The sequence below is a fragment of the Hirundo rustica genome, chromosome 6 (assembly GCF_015227805.2).
Source record: "Hirundo rustica isolate bHirRus1 chromosome 6, bHirRus1.pri.v3, whole genome shotgun sequence".
NCBI classification, from domain to species: domain Eukaryota; kingdom Metazoa; phylum Chordata; class Aves; order Passeriformes; family Hirundinidae; genus Hirundo; species Hirundo rustica.
The window spans coordinates 10,966,261-10,986,380 of NC_053455.1; the positions used below are offsets into that span (position 1 = coordinate 10,966,261).

General features: G+C 41.8%; 1 protein-coding gene across 1 annotated transcript in view; it reads right to left on the reverse strand.

Annotated features, from left to right (window-relative positions):
- DYNC1H1 (dynein cytoplasmic 1 heavy chain 1) overlaps window positions 1-20,120 on the reverse strand; it is a 45,059-nt gene extending 24,939 nt beyond the window's left edge. Inside the window, exons 1-28 of the mRNA XM_040066731.2 lie at window positions 19,832-20,120; window positions 16,969-17,056; window positions 16,205-16,378; window positions 15,720-15,975; window positions 14,647-14,833; window positions 14,200-14,471; window positions 13,863-14,090; window positions 12,310-13,386; window positions 11,819-11,998; window positions 10,759-10,908; window positions 10,346-10,492; window positions 10,081-10,221; window positions 9,778-9,954; window positions 9,555-9,665; window positions 9,353-9,472; window positions 8,886-9,125; window positions 8,203-8,358; window positions 7,721-7,834; window positions 7,066-7,176; window positions 6,780-6,989; window positions 6,244-6,390; window positions 5,865-6,031; window positions 5,011-5,184; window positions 4,138-4,303; window positions 3,869-4,057; window positions 3,598-3,786; window positions 2,636-2,918; window positions 1,206-1,306 (exon numbers count right to left, since the gene is read on the reverse strand). Coding sequence (XP_039922665.1) covers window positions 1,206-1,306; window positions 2,636-2,918; window positions 3,598-3,786; window positions 3,869-4,057; window positions 4,138-4,303; window positions 5,011-5,184; window positions 5,865-6,031; window positions 6,244-6,390; window positions 6,780-6,989; window positions 7,066-7,176; window positions 7,721-7,834; window positions 8,203-8,358; window positions 8,886-9,125; window positions 9,353-9,472; window positions 9,555-9,665; window positions 9,778-9,954; window positions 10,081-10,221; window positions 10,346-10,492; window positions 10,759-10,908; window positions 11,819-11,998; window positions 12,310-13,386; window positions 13,863-14,090; window positions 14,200-14,471; window positions 14,647-14,833; window positions 15,720-15,975; window positions 16,205-16,378; window positions 16,969-17,056; window positions 19,832-20,102 — 5,826 coding nt within the window. The 5' untranslated portion in view covers window positions 20,103-20,120. The remainder of the gene's footprint in view (window positions 1-1,205; window positions 1,307-2,635; window positions 2,919-3,597; window positions 3,787-3,868; window positions 4,058-4,137; window positions 4,304-5,010; window positions 5,185-5,864; window positions 6,032-6,243; window positions 6,391-6,779; window positions 6,990-7,065; window positions 7,177-7,720; window positions 7,835-8,202; window positions 8,359-8,885; window positions 9,126-9,352; window positions 9,473-9,554; window positions 9,666-9,777; window positions 9,955-10,080; window positions 10,222-10,345; window positions 10,493-10,758; window positions 10,909-11,818; window positions 11,999-12,309; window positions 13,387-13,862; window positions 14,091-14,199; window positions 14,472-14,646; window positions 14,834-15,719; window positions 15,976-16,204; window positions 16,379-16,968; window positions 17,057-19,831) is intronic.

Genomic DNA, 20,120 nt, shown 5'->3' on the forward strand with positions numbered 1-20,120 from the left:
ATTAACATCAGGTGCAGTTCTAGTCCTTTATTGCAAAGAGGGTACAAGAATTACAAAACATTTCAGAAGAGCAAATTGGATGGCCAGAGTATGATAACCTTTCTATTTTAAGAACAACCTTTAAGGTAAGATTCTGTAGAAGGCAACAGGAGGGAACGTGAGGGAGATCTAGAATCTACCCATTTCAGGTATCAATTATTCGCTGTCTTTTCTACTACAAGAATACAGGAATCATTAAAAAATGACAAAAAAAAGAAGCTGCCCTTCCATGAAGTGCATAGTAACGGTGCACCATGGTACAATTTGGTAAAGATGTTATAAAACCAAGTACGCAAGTGGATTTAAGGGGAGAAACAGTACATGAAGAAAGGTTTACTGGAGCACGAACAGAGTAACACACTTCCTCTGGGACATCATGATTGTCTTTACTGTCAGAGGGAGGAAGGGAGCTGGGACAAGGAAGGATCACATCATCTGTGATATTAATACTCCCTAAGCATTTTTTTACAGTCACCCCTACAAGCCAAATTCTGGCTAAATCTGGTCAAAATAGAGCTGTACAGAAAAAAACCCACACATGGGCAACCTGGCAGAGTCCATGAAGTTTAGTGATTTCTTGTCTATGTCTTATATTGTTTTTTATCTATACACTTGACCAAGGTTTTCATCTGAAGATAATTTACTGTGTTATCATTTACAGAGATATTTCATCTGGTTCTCAGCTTGAAGATATCATTAATCTTAAAATATCTGGCTAAGTTTTCTTAGTTTTGAGGAATTCTTTACACGCTGAGGTAAACTGCACAGCTGTGTTGTAAAGGATAATTTGGTAGTAGTAGAGCTGCTTCAGTAATCTCACACTCTCATCTGTTCCTCATTAAACCAGTACTATCAATGCAAACTACATAGTTTAAGATACTTTCCTAAAGCCAGTCTTCAGCCCCTGGCCCTGTACCTCCTCTTTCTTTCCCTCCATTTGCTGTTACAGAACTACCTGTTCAAAAAGCCAGAACCTCTGCTCTAGCAATGTTCCGTCCCACTCCTGCTTTAGGCATTTTTTTTGTTACAGAGGCTCTGTATGACCCACAGATACCAGCTCAGTTAGGACTTATACATAATCACCTTGAAAATAAACACTGCTGGCTGTTTGAGGGCTCTGGAGAGATTCTTACGGTTTGTTACACTGCTATAATCAAACAGCTTACCTGGAAGTCAAACGTTTCGTCGCAGTTGAAGACCAACACAAAGCGGCCAAGCTGATGTCCAAGAGCTTTAACAGACTCTGTTTTACCAGTACCAGCAGGACCTGATTTTGAAATGGGATGGACATGCTTTAGAGTTCATAATCTGCGTACCACTGCCAATTTGTGCAATCTGCCAGTATGTGGATTCTGAAGGTGCCTGTTCCAGAGGGTTCAACGAAACCTAAAACTGTTTTGACTTCCTCCAAAAGACTGCTGTTCTTCAGTATCTTAGCTGTAAGTGCTCTGCATGTTCTCATTAACACTGTATTGTGCATTTGCAAATCCATTCCCCAGTCCTGCTGCTAAACCCCATCCCAGACTACACTACAGTCTCAGAGATGTTTGTCAGACCTTGGCCTACATTAACAGCACCAGTTAGCTCCCCTTGAGCTTATCAGAAACCCTGTCTGCTCCCACAGCTTGTCTAACGAGCTCCTGTTTTCTACTTAATAACCCTGAGACATATTTTTCTGTCTGAACAACACAGCAAGTATAATAATATTTTTGTTGCTGGACTTCCCAAGGAACATTCCAGTAACAGCTCAACTCGGATTGCGGCCAGGATGGAAACTTCCTGATGACTAAAATCAGTAATTTTGTAACTCTATACACAGTGGTCCTCAGTGAGACCCTTTGAGATCTCCTGGACTGCAGCAGTCTGTGGCCAGGATCTGCCTCCCGGTGAGATACCTCTTGGAGCTTGTGATCTCTCCAATTTACAATGGAGGATTGCCATTGAAAGCTGACAACTGAACCTTGACACCCGCACTCCTTGAGACCCAATCCTTCATTTCTGGAGAGATGAAAAGGCATCTGACATATTTCACTGAATTCAAGGGGCATTTTTCATAGGTATACCTTTGCACATACTTCATGTTTGTGTGCTTTATGAGTGTTGCCAATTTAGGTCTATAATTAAGCTAAACTTTTTGTCAAGTTACTGCTGTGCTTATAGAAAATCCTACTGAATCATTTTGTTTTAAATTAAGCAATTGTTCAAGTACTGCTACTATTGCATTGATTAGGTAAGTGTTGCTAAATCCTTTAAACTTAAACTTGATCCAGTCTGAAGCTCAGTTTGGCAACTCTGACACTTGTGACAGTAGTCTCCCTTACCCCTTTGCATCCCTTACTGTTATCCCTGCTTATCCTTCTGCATCCCCAGTCTCCACATAAACCATTTTAGATTGTTTAAATCAGATTTTTCCTTGTGCGCTTTATCTATACAGTGATAGACTGAACCTTGCCATAGAATTTGTTGCACTTTTACTAATTCATATTAAACCTGCCTTTGCTGTTATCTCATGGTGATTCTTTAAGTGACCTAAACCACTCATTCTCATATATATCAGAGAAGATAAGAATTTTATTCACTTGTCTCACTAACTTACCAAATGGTGATCCTCCAAGTCTTGCCTCCAGGGCTTGTGTCATTGTCAGGTAGCAGCGGTCAGTGAGAGGAGTCTGTACCAGCTTATCCTGAACACCCAGGTACTCAAAACCATAGTTGAATTTGGCATTTGCCATCTGAATGGAGAGCTGCTGCAACACATCTGTCTGCTTTGGGTCAAAGTAGAAGCGCATTTGGCTGAGCCACTCAAAGGATTTGGAGCTGTCGATCTTGCTTTTGATCAGTGATCTTGTAACATCTCTCTGGTGCACCAACTCGGTGATCTGCAGAATGAAGTAACTCCGTAAGACCACAATACAAGCCAACAAGGACAGGCTAATAAAGATAGGAATCCTACAGCTTCTCAGATTAACACAGTGAGTTGCCATCCCTTAGAAATCACAACCTAAAATCAGTCTCTGGTTTAAGATGTCGTTACAGAGCCAAAATTAACAACGTTGCCTACTGTTCTTAATGACTTTCCTAGTTTACAGAAAAGCACTTTGGCCCAGTTAGCCTGTTAATCCATTACACTACTGAACTCAAGATTTTACTTGCCAGAAACCAGGTGTTTCCCCCTAGAAATAACCCAGGATGATTTTAATTCCCCCTCCACCTCCAATCCCTATCTACAAACAAAAGCATATTTATGATTACAACAATCAGCAGCTTAATGACATATTTCACATTTGAATGAAAAGAAACCAGTAACTTCCATGCCTGGAAGATCCAATTTGAAGATCAATTCACTGAGATAGGCTATAATAATGGTATCATGGATTAAGCTGACTAGAGTGAAAAACTGCCACCACCTACATTAAGGATCAGAACTTAATGTAATTGCTTAAAATGCACAAAATCTTTTCCTGGAGGAACAGTAAGTCTTAGACTGATCATTTTTTAAATTAAAATCTAAAAATGCTCACATGTGAACCTTGAAGAGGAAAAGAGGTTTCTACTCACCAAGTGCTCCAGTTTCCTTCTGCGAAGGGGTGGCTGCTCCATCAGCACAGAGTCTGCCAGGACGTTGAGTGTGACCTCAACATTGGCTAGCACAGACTGGAGAGGACTGTTGTCTCCACCTCCACCATTGAGGGCTGACTCCACATTCTCAGACCAAGCAATCTGGGCTGACAGCACAACAAGCTGAGCCTGTGTAAAAAAACCCTCATCAGATCATTTTCCCTGCTGAAGGAACCGAGCAGCAGTATACTTAAGTGTTCCACATTAATACCTGGTATTTGTCAATCCAAGAGATGTAGACTGCTGGATCAATTGAAGTTGCTTTTCCAAAGATTTCTACTTCAGTAACAGACTCTGCAAGCAATTTAGCAAGGGTCACTCTCATTTCTTTTTCAACAAGAGTGAGCCACTCATTGATCTTGGGATGTTCTGTGATGGACACGGGTGTTTTGAACAGCACCTGCAAGAATTAAAGGTTTAAGTCAGCCCACGTTCACTTATTTTCAGAATTTTATTTAGAAAGAAATACTGCAGCTATACCTCCTCTCCTTCACGTGAAGATATCCCAAGAACCACAGAATTGTCTTCATTGAGAATAATGCTAGAAACTCCAGCAAACATTTTCTTGAAGTGTTTCTGCAACTTAGCAACATTTTTGCTGTTTCCAATGATTTCAAGCAAGTCTTCATCACCAACAAAGTAGAACCTATTAATCACATAAAATTAGATCTATATCAGAACTCCAACTCCAACTATCACTTTTAATTTACAATTCATGCTTCATCCATGGCCACTATATGGAAGCAACTGACAACTATTTCCTCAACACTGCAGGAACCAAAAATTTTAGCAGTTATACCTCAGTGCTACCATTAAGTTCATGCGGTCTGTACCATACAGAAATGTATAACATGCTCCACAGTGTGGATCATTTCCTTTACTTATCCATCTCTGAAATACTCACAGTAAAGTTTGGGACTGAACTGCCTATCAGCCAGGAAGGAAGAGCTCACACTCAGCACCTCCCTCACTCTTATTTTCTCATGCTAAGTGACAAACTAGTTGAGGTCTACAGGCAAGTCCAAATCAATGATCTAAATACCAGACTGTGACAATTTAGACACTGTCCTTCAATCAAATGGCAGAAGAACCTCTTCAGTTTACAGAAATCAGCTGCAATAGTTCCTTAGGCAATAACCAAATCCTGCAACCAGCCACAGATGCGCAAGTAAAGGAAGTTTCAGCCCCACTTCCGGAGAAGTAGCTGTAACTGAATTCTGTATATAGACAATACATACTTAAATAATCATAACATCTCATATATATGCGCCACAGAACTGGCAAAGGCTTTACAGAGCAGTACACCAATTCCTGCACAGAAACATCAGATTACTTCAGAAGTCAACTGCTTACCGAGGGAAAGAGGACCTCTCCCTTTCCAAGTATTCTCCCAGGGCTTTCTGGATCTTCCCAAGTAAGTCTGCCAGTCTCTCTAATGATCTCTGCACACCTTGAATGTTAAGAACATCCATCACAAGTGGAGATTTGGACACCTTTTTCATGAGTGCCAAAAATTCAGTGCTGATGCTGCAAGTAAAATAACACAATACATTAGCGTGCTGTAACCACAGGCCTACAGAATACCAAAGTTACTTGTCTCTAAATGACCACCTCACCTCTAATGGTTGCAGCAGGTCTAGGGAACACAAACATAAGTTCCCCAAATTCCTATTTATCTACCTCAAGCCCCCAATAAAAAAATCTAATTTCTTCGTAATGTTCAATCTACCAAGTCCAGAGCAGGTCTACTTATCTTTACTTCCTGAAAAGATGCATAAATCTGATTCTTTGATCTGACTGGAAGTGTGTGGAATGAGTAAGTATGACCAGACCAACTTAAAAGAGAGGAAGTAAATAATGTTTAAAGGGTGATATTAAAGTCTGCAGCAACAGAAAACAGCCTGATTGTTGCAGCCACAATGCCAGAAAAACCCTTGAAGAAACTGACAGGAACTAGCAAAGAAAACGACCCGAGTCCTAATCATCTTCTAAAAATTGTACATCAGCCAGTTTACTGTAAACGTTTTCTGCTATAGTTGCACCTCTTTGCTTGAGGAACTTGTATCTACAGCAGCTGTAATCCAGCTGGACCAGGTAAGAATGCATTCAGTATTTCAACTCAGAGTGCTATAGTGAGCCATGAAGTTTCAGGTCTGCCCACTTGGTGCTCCAAGGGAGGCAAGAAAAGAACAAAATTAAAAAGTTACCTCTGGAACCGCTGGGTCTCCACAGGAAGCAAGTGCTTGATGTCTGCACTGCCAGTAAAGATACCCTCCAGGTAGACCCACCGCCTTTGGACATCTATCCAGACATCAAAGAGTGCCATGATACGGTTCAGCTTATCTTCCCAGCTAAGGGCATCTTCCTCAAACACCTGCATTAATATTCATTTTAATATTATCAACTGTTTGACTACTAATAATTATTAGAGGAAAAGGTTTTTTGAGAGTTACAAAGTATGCATACACAATTAACAGTCTGTCAGCTTTAAACAGTGAATATAGTCCCTGCTGACAAAAATATAAACTAAACAGAAAGGGAAGGCAGAAATAAACAAAAACTGTTTAGCCTTGTTTTCCATTGTACCTTGTAGTATGGTGACAGCTTCATAGCAGACACGCTGTTAATGTGCTCCTTGACTTTGTTGAAAAGGTCATCCCATCCACGAATCAAACGACATTTGTTCTGGTAATTGACTAAGTCCAGTTCATAGGTGTTCCACACTTCTCTTATCTGAAGGAAAAGATGTTTAAGATAGGACATCAATCATTTCTGCTCCAACATAGTTACAAAGTAGAAATGTATTAGAGTAACCAGATACTATTTTTTTTACTTGGAGATTCTGGCTCTACACTCAAGCTTGTGTTAAAAATATTGAGACTATGATGCAGTTCAAGGTGGGATCTTTACAGTCACTACCAAGAACCGCTTTTCCCAAATAATGCAAGTTTCATCAGAGGAAAATTTTCATACCTTTAAACTGTTCCCCAAAAGAGAACAAATCATGGAGTCTTGGCTCTTGTTTCAAGGGCTTAGAGTGACAAGTTTACTTCACAAGAAGCCACCTAAGAGCAACGCTCAGATTTGCTATTACATGCATACATACAAGAGCTGATACTAGCCTGTTTCAAGAACTCTTCCAAAGCCATCTCTCCCTGAGCCACGAGCAGAACATCTTTGACGATTGCTTCATTTCTCTGTAAATCGACATCCCAGATCTGGCCCAGGGTCAATTCTGAGACAACCCAGTTAACATGAAGCCTCTTCATCAGTTGTTTCCAGTGTCGGTCCTTAAGTGCCTCGGATTTCAGTTCGATAACTAACATGTTTATCTACAGAAGAAAAGATAAGTTACATCCTTGAACTTGAATACAGAACACATGCATTTTAGAAATGTGTGCAACTTACCTTCATGTAGCCCTTCAGAAGTCTCTGAACATACTCATAGGAGGCATACTGCCGCAAACGGGCAGGGAAGTTTTTCAGCTGGTTCAGCAGACCGTCCAAGTTTTGTCGAAGCTGTCAGAAACATAAAAGCAGTGAAATCTTTCTCTATAAGTTGTGTGCACATAACTATACAAGTTGCCTATACATTTGTTACAAAAATCTCACTCTAATGAGACATTAGCAACAGGACAGCTCTTTTAAATGTCATCCATATTTGCCTAAGATGTGCTCACTCTACAGTTGAGAATCTAGTTTTATTGGTCTGATTGAAATTTATGATGCAGTCTTGTCACGCGCAGTTAGTTTATAGATTATTGTTCTTTCTGCTCTTTACCTCCTGAGCATTGAACTAAAATCAATGCTGTTTACCCAACTGTATAATGAAGTTTCTCTAAGGTCCAACAGCCTATTTAAAAACAGCAGCTTCTTCTCTGTAGAGGCAGTCCAATCTCAAACTATGGAAACTGCATAAATTCCCTGTAAGATTACTTAAATTATGACAATCCTGTGAATATTTTTTAGCTTATCTTCAAAAGAAACATGCCCAAGAAGTCTATTTTCTAATTTGCATTTACTTGTGGCAGTTACATTGTTCATGTACACAAAAGGGAAGTACCTTGCGAGGCTGTACTGAGACCCAGGGTTGTTCTTTCATTTGATCAATCTGCTCCCAGACCTTAGAGAGTTCAGACCAGACACCTTTGAGATCCTGCAGCTCCTCAAGGGCTACCTGTAATAAAGAATGTATCAAACATCAGAAGTTATTCCTAATTTCTTCTAAGTAAACAGCATGGGCGACTTAAACAAAATATTTCTAATCCATCAAAAACCTCCGGATAGTCTGCCAGTTCAACAGAACTGCAACAGCAAGTGACCAAGATAAAGTTTTCCATCTTGGCTCACATAACAGTTTCAAAAGAATAGGACAGCCAAGGAAGAGATCACAGACAAGTTCTGAAGGCTAGAACTGAGTCAGTGTGGAGACTGTGCCCTGATATTAGTAGAGCACACACTACAAGTCACTCTCCTGCGGGGAAAATGATGGAACAGAAACATTTCCATCCAAAACTGGCAAGAAAGTGTGTGAGCAGCTTGTACCTGGACACGCTCTTCACTGCCACTGAGAAGTCCAGTATCTGTAAGCTCCAGAGCTTCCTTGGCCTTTGCACACTTCTCACGGTCATCCTTCAGCCTGCCAAATTTTCCTTCGTAAATGGTAAGAGCTTGAAGAGCCTCTTCTGGACGCAGATTTCCCTAAAGTTTGCATGGGATACATTAATCCAAATAATCCTACAGTTATGCTGAAGGCAAGTTATAAGTGGGGATGAAATATAAATGTTGCTCTGTCTAATTTTTTTACACTTCCATTTTACTGACAATAAGACTTACTAGTCCACAATAAGTCTAATTTCGTTTTTACATGCAGCTTTTGGTTTTACTAAAAAGCACTTCAGGGAAAAAAAAAAAGGAAAAAGCAGCTTGCTTCTTAATCCTCTTACATGCAATATCTCTGACACATACTTGTTTCAGACAAAGCTCTCTTAGTCAATGAAGTAATTTAATTTTCTGCACCTAACAGAGGCTAAGTTTTAAGGGTAAATTTCCCTCTGCAATTATTGCCAAAAATTAACACACTGACAGGTTATTACAGAACCCTTAAAAATACTTTTACCTGTATTCACTGTGAAAAACTGCAAAAAAAGCATAAAAACAAATTCCCTACCTCTTACTGAATGCAGAAAACCGACCTCATTCAGTAAATAATAATCATCACTACTTACTGTTACAGGCTTTGTTTTCTCCCAGTCTGTCAGCAAGTCAGTTGTTCGGCTCTCCACTGCACGATCCTCTTGAACTATTTTCATCTGCAGATTTGCTACTTGTTGTTGAATGGCAGAATCTTTCCTACGCATAATGTCATTAAAGGCACCCCATTCTCCTTCGATGTTGTCAATGTAGAGCCAAGAGGAAGGAAACTGGAACCTTTGTTTCTCAAGCAAGCGCTGACCATTGCGATAAAGCTACAAGAAACAGTGGTGTTAAGTTAAAAAGACAAAACTTAAGCTGCAAGGCTAAATAAACATAAATGCTCACTATAGAGCTCACAGGATTTTTAAGAATATGAAGTTTGAGTCTGTTTCTAAGAGAACTTGAATATCATTTTATGATTAGGAAGAAGCTGCATTTTACAAGCTAAGCCTGACATTTCCACAAAGTCAGAATCATTAGCAGAAGACAACAAACCTACCTCAACTTGCTTTTCAAACTGCTTGATTTTACGTTTCAAGGACTGCACGTATGTGATGAACGTCACAGCATCTGATGTGCTAGCAGTGTCCACAGAATGCTGCTCCAGCTCTTGACGGGACTGTTAAGGGCACAAATCAGCATTTTAGCATTCTACAACAGTTGATCTAAAAGTGAAAAACTGGAATTAAGACTCTTCTTACCTTAGAAATTTGTGAATGAAACTCTGTCATATTCTGACCAAGCATTTGGCCAAATTTGCTGAGCACTTCCTTGTGCCAGGAGTCATACTTCAAGTTCACCTTTGATTGTACCTACAAGTGAATAATGTTACATAATAGTAATTTGTCACTCTCGTTATTTTCTGTTATACACCTATTCTGAAATTCAATGCATTTATCACAAGAAATAATTGCAATTTTTTACCTTGCCATAGTCTATGACAACAGGTCCAAACTCCTTTCTGGTTTCTGCATTGTCAAATGTCCCTCTTGCCTTTCTTATCTGAACCAAAAGGGCCTGCCACTTATTCAGGTCTTCTCCAAGACGATTGTATATATTTTCAGCCTGCATATCCCACAGACACTGATACTGCAGCCAAACCTAATGGAAGTATTTCACAATGTTCAGAACTTCTCCAGTATATTCCAAAGGATGTGTTTCCCTCCAGCCCCCAGGAAAACTGAAAGTCCATTTCAGCTGTTCCATTATACCCTGTCAGTCTCCTACCTTGACATACTGCTCCACTTCAGTCACAATTCCCATGACAGCTGAGTATGACTCCTCCAGAGCTGCAGGACCATCAGGCATCCTTGTCAATGCATTACGATAGAACTTCTCTTCCTCAGACAGCTCGTAATGCACTCCAACCTAAGAACCACAGTTATACTTGTGACCAGGTTTGGTTTTAGATCAACACACTAGTATATTGAGGACAGTTAATTACTAAGTGAAAGCAATTGCTCAGACTTAGATACAGCTTCATTACAGTTACCTGATATCTCTGACTTTGAATTCTTGGCAGCGACAGGATTACCATTTTCCAAGAAAACATTTCTTGGTAAAGTTTGTATCTACAGTCTTCAATTGGTGGATTCAAGTATATCACCTGGTTGGTTATTCTTAGTTCATGTACAATGTTCTGCAGAAACAGTAAAAACATCCAGTTTTACTGGCAGATACTGCTACATATAGACATCAATTTTGGACTTCAAGAAGCACTTTTCAAAAATCAACTTGCACTTAAATGTAAAGAGGAAAATGTTTCTCCAAAAACAGATGCAGAAGAAATATTTATTTCCCATATAAGCCTCAGAAATAACTTCTGCATTAGTTAATTGATAATAAGGAAAAAAACAACCAACCAAATAAATCTAATGTGAAAAAAAAACCCACAGGAAAACTTACTTTGATCTTGGGTTCACCACCAGGCTTATGGCTCACTTGAGGAGCATCTGTATCCATGTCAACTTCTGCTTTGTCATCTGCTTGTCCCAGAAGAACTTGGGTCCAGGCCCTCAGTCCAGCTTGCAAACGAACCCCCAGGATTCTTTCAATCTAAAGAAAATGAGGGACATTGGAGGAAAACTCTGCAGATTCACTGCGTGAAGATCTCCACTATTAATATAATCTGACAAGCTCTACAGCACCTTGAAGAACCAAGTGCTCCTTCACTAAGCCATTCCAGCACCAGAAGGGGCTTAGAAGAATTGGAGGGACTGTTTACTAGGGCTTGTAACAATAAGACACGGAATAATGGCTTTGTATTGAAAGAAAGGAGGTTTAGATTAGGTATTGGGGTGGTGAGACACTGGAAGGGGCTGCCCAGACAAGTTATGGATGCCTCATCCCTGGAAGTGTTCCAGGCCAAGCTGGATGGGGCTTTGAGCTACAGAATCACTGCCCATGGCATGGGGGCTACAACTAGATGATTAAGGTCTCTACCAACCCCACCCATTCCATGATCAAAAAGGTTTAGGTGTTTTGGTAAATCTGCACTGGTTATCATTCAAAGCTTCTCATGGTCCTCATAAAAATCAATGTAATTAAACATTTTTAACTGTATTGAAGTTGGCCTAGTGACCAATAACCTGAAACTTAACAGGCAGAAGCAAACAATATGATGGCAACAAGTCTTTGCTACCAGGATAGCAAATTCCCACCACCTTTATTTACCTTGCTTACCAGCACCCTCTAGGCCATCAAACTGTATCAAACTTTTTCTTCAAAAGACAAAACTCCCCTTGAATTAATTGATCCCAAAAGTCAACAGCAAAAAAACCCCAATATAAGTCATGCATCTTCTGCATACCAAAAATGCACTGTAATTTTCAGGGAATGGGAATTTAGTCTCTGGTGCGACTATTAAGAAGTCACTCTAGGTGACTATGAAGACAATCAAAATCTATTTTGTACCTGAGTAAAATGTTACCTCTAAACATATACTAGTCCTCGATTTCACACCTACCTCCATGTCCAACTTATTGACCCAGATTGGCAAATTTGAGTATGAATGAAGATTTAAATCATCCACAGCTTTCTGAACTCTGTTCAAGATTTCAGAGAAAGTCTTGTGATCATACATGCATGTTTCCAATGATCTCACTTCCAGGTCTATCTTCTCTTCAATAATGAGCAGATCATCCACCTAAGATAGTTTAGGAAAAACGGGATGTTTAGTTTGACAGGTTAGATCAAGGAAACAATAACTATTCAATAATAGTTAATCACGTATCTTTATATGGAGCAATTCATCAATTTTAGCAACATCAATAAAAATAGTACCACTAATAGCAATTTTAGCAGTACTGAAAGATCCACCCAGTTGGCCAATTTGTGCTGACTCAATCAGCAACCTAACCGAAGAGCTGCAGAACTGGTTCTCAGCTATCCAATGACACTTTTGGATAACCACACAATACTGCAAAAGTTTTGCAGATTTTGACAGGTAACACAAACCTTTTCCTGGAAACTGAAGACAGTCTCAGCCAAGCGCTGTACATATGGGTCAAGTTTGTATGATTCCCACACGAGTGCAATTCCTTCTGCAATCAAAGCCTGCACCTCTTTCTTCAAGCCAGCAACCAGCAGTGAGATCGTATTACGCTCTTCTACTTTCTCACACGTTCGCTCGTAGGTGCGGACACTTTCAATGAGAGAAATAGCAAATGGATAGAGCTGGTTTGCTTGGTGAGCTTTGTTGACAATTGCTAGAGGAACACGGAAACCAAGCCACTTCAGGTTTCGGACTTCTTTTGAAAGCGTAATTATTTCTGGGAGAAAGTTGACTTTCAGTTTCAGGACGTTGCCGGTTCGACCTCGAACACGAGTGCTTTCGATGGTGAAAATGCGACCAGACACACCAAGGTTGCGTTGCTGAACTTTTCTTGCCCAGTCATCAAAGATCTCCTGGGTGTTGAGCTTCATGCGAAAGCTGTCTCCATCCTGCTTTAGCTTCTGACCTTCCACGTGGTTCTCCCAGCCTTTGCCAAGGACATCCTCCACACGCTTCATGTAGGCGGTGAGCTGCCGGTCAATCTGTTTTGCCCAAATTATAGACCCAGACACAGGAGGCAGGTCACGAACGTGACTCATTTTACACGCTTGACTCTGGGGGTATTGTACTTTAAACTTGTCATGAAGAGACTCGATATCATCTTTCACACGCTGGATCAATTGCGTTTGGTATTCACGAATGGCACCGCGAATGTGAGGTCTGACAAACAAGGCGTTAAACCGGGAGAAGATTCTGAACATTTCGTTGGCATTCTTTGCTGTACCGAGCTGGTCTCTCAAACGGGCTGTTATTCTTGTTTCAACTCTATCAATTCTTTCATCATAGCGCTTCATTGCTGCCTCCCAGGCTTCTGTACCTTCCTTGGAAACATCTAATCCATCTACTTCCTTAACATTTTCATAAGCAAGATTGACTTCTTCAATTGCATTAGCATCTGCAGCATCAAAAAGGACTTCTGCTACTTTCATATCCTGTGGTTCAGGTACCTCTCCTTGATTTTGCTGGGCAACAGCTGTTACCTACATTAGAAATAGTTTAGTGAGTTGGATACTCCAAAATTTCCCTGGAAGTAGCAAAGTGCAGTTGTTTCTAAAAAACATTACACAAACCCCCTACCAATCAGTGATAAACTCTTGACAAACTTTCAGTCATGCTCCAGAATTAACTTCCAATAGGAATAGGGCAACACAGTTACTTTACAAATTTCCACTACTATGTAGCATAATCTCCTTTTCCACTGTGTTTAGCCAAATTCAAGGATTTAAACACTTATTAATCACTTCTGTGTTATGTCTAGACTTGGTGAGTTTATTAACATGAGCATGTATTATGCAATGTAAGTCGGAATTAAAGCTAAGCCTATTAGCAAGGGTTCAAAACTAAACGTGGAAACCAAGTATTTGTAACATTACATTTGTGTTGGTAGCTTCAAGTAATAGTAACACTCTTTCAGAAGCCACACAGGTTTAATCTGTTTGGCAACAACCAAGATTACCTGAGGTCGCAAGACTCTCACAATGACTGCTCTCAGCTGCTCATGCTGCCTCCTGAATTTCCTCATTTGATCAAGACGACTCTGGAGTTTCCTGTGAGCAGGATTGATGCGCCACACCATCTTCAGGTTCTCTTCCCTTTTTCTCTTCACAATATCTCTCAGCAGAACTTGTAGCTTCTCATATTCATCATCCCAGGTTTGGAACACTTCAAAGCATGCAACCATTACCTAAAAAAAGTTTTAGAACAGGAACTTTAGCTTCCAAATTAAATGGTTTCTGAAAGTCACTGTCCAACACAAAAATACAGCAACCAATTTCACAATGCCATGAACACACCTTTTCAAATTCTTCATAGGCCACATGCATCAGTTTTCTGGTTCCCAACACTTTAAGCAGCTGAGAGCTCAGATCTCTTGAAATAGCCTCCACTAAACGCAATGCCCTTTGGATTGGGTATTTTGTGTTCCTGATTTTTCTCAAATGGGTAAATATTGCAACAAGGGCCTGCCTGATTTTGTCCAGCTCTGTAGCAGACAGCAAGTCATTCAGTGGAAAGTCTTTCATCAGTGGATTATAGTCATTCACAGTTTCCAGTGCCTGTTTCAGCCCTAAACAGAAAAGATTTTAAATATAACTTTTCATTTCATTAACCAAAATCTCCATCTGTAACTAGTCCAAGGTTCCTGTAAACGCATTGTTCTTTGTTCCATAATGTCCAAGTTTTGTAACAGTTTAAGTTCTGTAGGACATTTGAGAAAAAATGTTATTGAACAGATATTTTACCTGTGTCAGTATCAAAGCTGACAGTTGCATGAAAGCGTTTGCCATGTTTCAGAATGTCCAGAGTCAGCAGAACTTCTGGACTTTCACGTTTTTCCTGAATGCGGTACAGAGCCCTTTCCAAATTTAACCAGAAGCTTATCTCCTGTAATGCAGTGCCTGATGCAGGATCTCGATCTAATTTGGTCACCTTCAAAGTAAAGGAGAGAAAGAGAAGAGAGAGAGAGAAAAGCATTTAATTTATACACTTGAACTGTAAAAAATTGCTGTTACTAAGTATAATTGAAACATGCAACAACTGCCAGGTTTTAGTAGTCCAACCTCAGACAGTTTTGGCACTCATTCTTTGAAAAGTGTAGGAACTGCATGAACACGTGACAAGTGCAATTCCAGAGATCCTAAAGGTTGGGTTTAGGACCCTCACATAATCATCTTCAGCATAGCCTAAAAATGTCACCTGCCTGCTTTCCTGAGCAGTGTCTGTATTCTGGTTAAAGGCAGATGAGCCACGCAAGGTAACAAATGTTTTATGCTCTTAAATAAGAAAAGACAACATTGTTCATGAGCAATAGGTGTTTCCAGACTAATTAGCCAGACTAATATCTCAGATGCTGTTTTTGAGTAACACCAGCAGAACAGCAGCTCTTCTGAAAAGTAACAGGCAGAAATGTGAGATTACAAGATGAGGTTGGAATGACCATAGTAAAGTGGTTGTGGATGCACCAGGGGCAAATAACAAAACAGGCCAATCAGATATGTTCCTCTCATTCTGCTGTAAAGATTTGAAGAATACTTACAAAATTCCCAGGGTTAGTGCCATTTACTTGGGTCTACTAGTATGTCTAACATAGCCATACTCTTGGTTATTTGTAGAACAATTTAGACTAGATTCCAAATTTAGACTAGGCTTAGCCTAATTTAGACCAATGTCCCTGGTGACTCAAAAACCTGGCGTCAGATCTTCGGAGTACCCTGCACTAAGTAGCATTTTACCAGTTAAACTGTGAAGAAGATACACAGTACTACATGAAAGTTCTTATTACTTAGTTGCTCTTTTTCCCCTGTTATTTGGTTACCTTTTGTATTTCTCTAATCCAGCGGTTGACTCCAGACTGTAGCTGATTAAGGAACAATGGATCCTCAGCCTTCTCACCAAAATCTGTAACTTTTGGTTTTTCTCCACGTTCGTAACACTGCTTGGCAACATTAGTAATGGTTGCATGAATTGGCAGACTGATCTCTGGAATTTCAATATTCTGTTGCAAATGCAAGAGGCCCATTTCAAGCTCTGCAATCTTTTTCTCAACTGAAGGAGCCATCTTATCTCCATCCCTGAAAAAGCACAGATGTTTCCATATAAGAAGGCAAACAAAAAACCATACGTAACACATTCAGACCTGAATTGCTTCCTCAGCTGACTCAGCAACAACATCCTATGCAACTGTGTGCTTAAACAATTCAAGTGATTCACCTTGAAGAGTCACTGTTGTTTGTTATTTTTTTTTAATCATTCAACACTTTAGTTCATAAGCACAGAAATGCAGTACTTATACTGAATTACCTGTCTGCCTTGCCAGATTCTCGGATATAGGACTTGAAAAAGGGAGCAACAGCATTGCTAATGAAAGAGTGCAATGTTTCATATGGAGAATCTTCACTGAGAGTGAGCACTCTGAGCTGGGAAGACACTGGTTTGTCGGCATCGATCACTGCTGTACGTTTAATGAACGCCAGGCTGTGGAACAGAGAAGAGAGTGACTAACCAATCATCTGACACTTAAGTGACACAATAGCTTTAATCTGACTTCAAGTTTAGGAGTCAAATGGTAATCTGTATCACCATACTTCACAGTCTTTCTTCTAAGAGACTTTAATACAAGTCTTCCAAATAAATACATCTTTACAGTTCAGCAGTAAGCAAGCTGAGCTATCAATGAGGACTCTCAAGTAGAGGCACACTAAAGAAAAAACACATTTTACAAAGCTTCAGAGTCAAATATGCCTCAAGATAAGTGACAAATATGTAAGAGCCAGACATAACCAAAGAATATTGAACCCAAGTCACATATGCTACAGATGCATGTATGCCAAAATTAATAAAACTTTGTTTCTTTAACCCCAGAGCTAGAAGTCCTAGGTCCACTTCTTTCAGCCTCATGACACACCCTTTTTTTATCAGAGCCTCTGATAAAAATAGCTTTGAAAAGCTATTGTCCCACTTGAATAAAAACACTGCCTGAAAGCACTAGGTAAAGTAGGTAAATCTGCTTGTACAAGTTTTACACATATAGAGCAGAAACGTAAAGATCTACTTCACTAATTCACCTGTTTGACTTTATTCCATAATGAATGTCAGTGCTGATACTGTAGGAAATGAATTCTTTTTCTTCTTCTCCTTCATCTCCCACATCCTCTGCAAAAAAATATAATATGTATGAAATACTTAATTTCTAACATCTGCCACTCCATCTCAACCTTCTGCTGTTCTGTAATCTTTAAGCTCCACACCAACTTAATTAACTAAATTAGGTCAAATGTAGCTTTGCAATATCTCTCAGATGCAGAATGGATTCACTGTCTTTAAACAAAACTCCATTAAGATTTAGACTGCTATAAAAAATAATAAAAGGTTACAGTAAGTGAATTATAACTCACATTCTGAGAGAGAAATCTGCAATACAGAATGTGCACTTATTTGCAGAGATAAGTTACCAGGACAACTATACTTCAGCGAGAACATTAAACAGCTGCTTTTTTCTTTCAAAGGCAGCTTTGTATTTTCAGATGTCTACTTTGAAAATTATTTGGAAATTAAGTCTCTGAACAAAAAAGAAAATCTCTTGACAGAACAAAAAGCCAAGCCATGGGAAGCACTCAGGCACTAGCACAAGCAGTGCATCACAGATGATGTAATTGCTGGGGATGCAGGCAGCCCTGCTGCAATGCAGTGATTTCAGTACAGAAGGTTACTCCCTGCTGGAGGACACACTCTGACTGGACACATTATAGCAGACCCTGTCCTGCTCTGATTTCCTTCAGCCCTCAGGAGATACAGCCTCAAGCTGTCACGTTTGTGGTCCCAAGCACCAGAAGCCTGGTCACTGAACAACACAGCGCTGGAGACCACAGGAAGCCATATGAGAGCAGCTAGCAGGCTGGGGAGCTGGTGATACCAGAGAGCAGCTTTCATAACGCAGAAATAAGGCTTCTGTTTTATCATACTTGTAATCCATGATCTACTTCATGCTATGCAGTCCATGGACAAGATTTCAATAATAATAGTGTCAGAGCTCTCCATGTGCTGCTGGAGGTTGCAGATCTGTTAAGTTTAAACATTTGGCTGTCATTCATAAAATCCATTCTGCCCAAGTAATTGCTATTAAACCAGAAGACATGGACAGAAATGGACTCAGAGCATCATAAATTAGTATCTGGCTTTTGAAACATGGAATGAGTCTCTCAATTTCTTTTTATGCATACATATATAACAATATCTATGCCATGAGCCTGGAGATAACTGATCACCACTATTTTCATTACTTCCAACCTGAACTAGGGATAACCATTCTCATGATTCAGGCATAGCAAAAATGGAGGAATCATCTGCATTAATATTAAATTATTTTCTTTAAATCTTATTAAAAACTGCTTCATGAATTAATAAAGGCAGCTGTTCTTTTGATCTCTTTGAGAAAAATAACCCTACTGAAATAGAAGTCTCAAATTTTGGAAGGGGAAAGAGGAGGATAAACTGGAAACAGGTAAAAAAATAAACGATGGGGTATTTTCAAACAACATCTGATGTTTACAATGAATGAAAGTGAATGAAAGAACCTTCTTGATGTTTCTGTGTGCAGCAGCTGCAGGGCATATATCAGGATGCTTCTGTTGGCATATTAAATAATGCAATATGAAATATGATTTTATTAAGATTTAATATATACAGGAACAGCACCACCAGCACATTAGGAGCAGCAATCCAGAAGCTTAACAGAATTTTGCAAGCTCACGCTGGCAGGCAGGAAGCCATTTACAGGCTGCAGGGGCTTGTTTAATACTAAAAGCCTGCATTACTGACGAAACCTAGCTGTATTTTGTCACTGTTCATTAGGCTGCATTCTGCGACAGCAAGAGCCTATTTAACAACGGATTTGTTGACAAGTCACTTTCGAAATAAACAGTCAGTTACAGCATCATATGAATAACAAAGACACCCAAGCCAGAGTCTCAGCTTAGCTGCAGTATTTCCTGCAGCACTTGATGCGGTTCCGAGCGCCAGCAGCACGGCCACCAAGCTTTGATAACTAAACAAAGGCACGGCAAGGTCCACATCTCCCTTTGTCAACTACGGGAACTCCCTAATTAACCAAGAAACGACGCTTTTACAGGTCGATTCAGGGTGGCGGTATTTTTATTCCCTTTATCCGGGGTTTTAGCGCTCTTGTTCTGCTTCAGAGCGGTTATCCGCCTCGCCCAGGAGGTCACTTCCCGAGCAGCCGGGCTGCCGCAGGAGCGGTGTCACGGCCGACTGACGAAGCACTTTCGGTGCCTTTCCAAGCAGGACCGGCCGCGTCCGCAGCACGTCCGGATCTGCGCCCACGGCCGGCCCGCAGCCCCGCCGCGCACCCTCCTGGGCCCCGGACCGCGGAACAAAGGCGGCGGGGGAGGCCGGGCCGAGCGACGGCGGCCAGCGGGACCCGCCCGCCGCCCGGGCTGTACCGCCGCCACCCGAGCCCGACAGCGAACCCGCGGAGCCCGGCCCGGCGCCGCGCTGAGGCGGAGCGGGCCCGCAGTGCCCGGCCCGGTGATTCCCGGCCGGAGCCGCGCTGAGGCGGAGCGGGACGCGGTGATTCCCGGCCGGAGCCGCGCTGAAGCGGAGCGGGCTCGCAGTGCCCGGCCCGGTGATTCCCGGCCGGGGCCGCGCTGAGGCGGAGCGGGACGCGGTGATTCCCGGCCCGGCGCCGCGCTGAGGCGGAGCGGGCCCGCAGTGCCCGGCCCGGTGATTCCCGGCCCGGCGCCGCGCTGAGGCGGAGCGGGCCCGCAGTGCCCGGCCCGGTGATTCCCGGCCGGGGCCGTGCCGAGGCGGAGCGGGGCCGCGGCGGAGGCGCGCCCCTCCCACCCGCGGCAGGGCGGCGGCTGCGGCCGGCAGCGCCATTTTGCCATCGCGGCGGCTCCGCTCCCGCCTCACCTTTGAGCGTGGAGCGCTCCACCAGCACCGTGTGGACCTGCGGGTCGGAGAGGAACTTGCGCATATGCTCCACGGCGCCTTTCTCCTCCAGCGCCGCTTCCAGCGCCGCCGGCGCCTCGCCGCCATCCTCCAGCAGGAGCGGCACCAGCTTGCGCAGGTGCTTCTGCAGCACCGACACGTCGGCCACGTTCTGCACCGCCGAGCCCGACACCTCCATGCCGCCTTCCTCGCCGCCGGGGCCGCCGCCCCCGCCGCCGCCGGAGTCAGACATGCCGAGGCAGAGGGACGC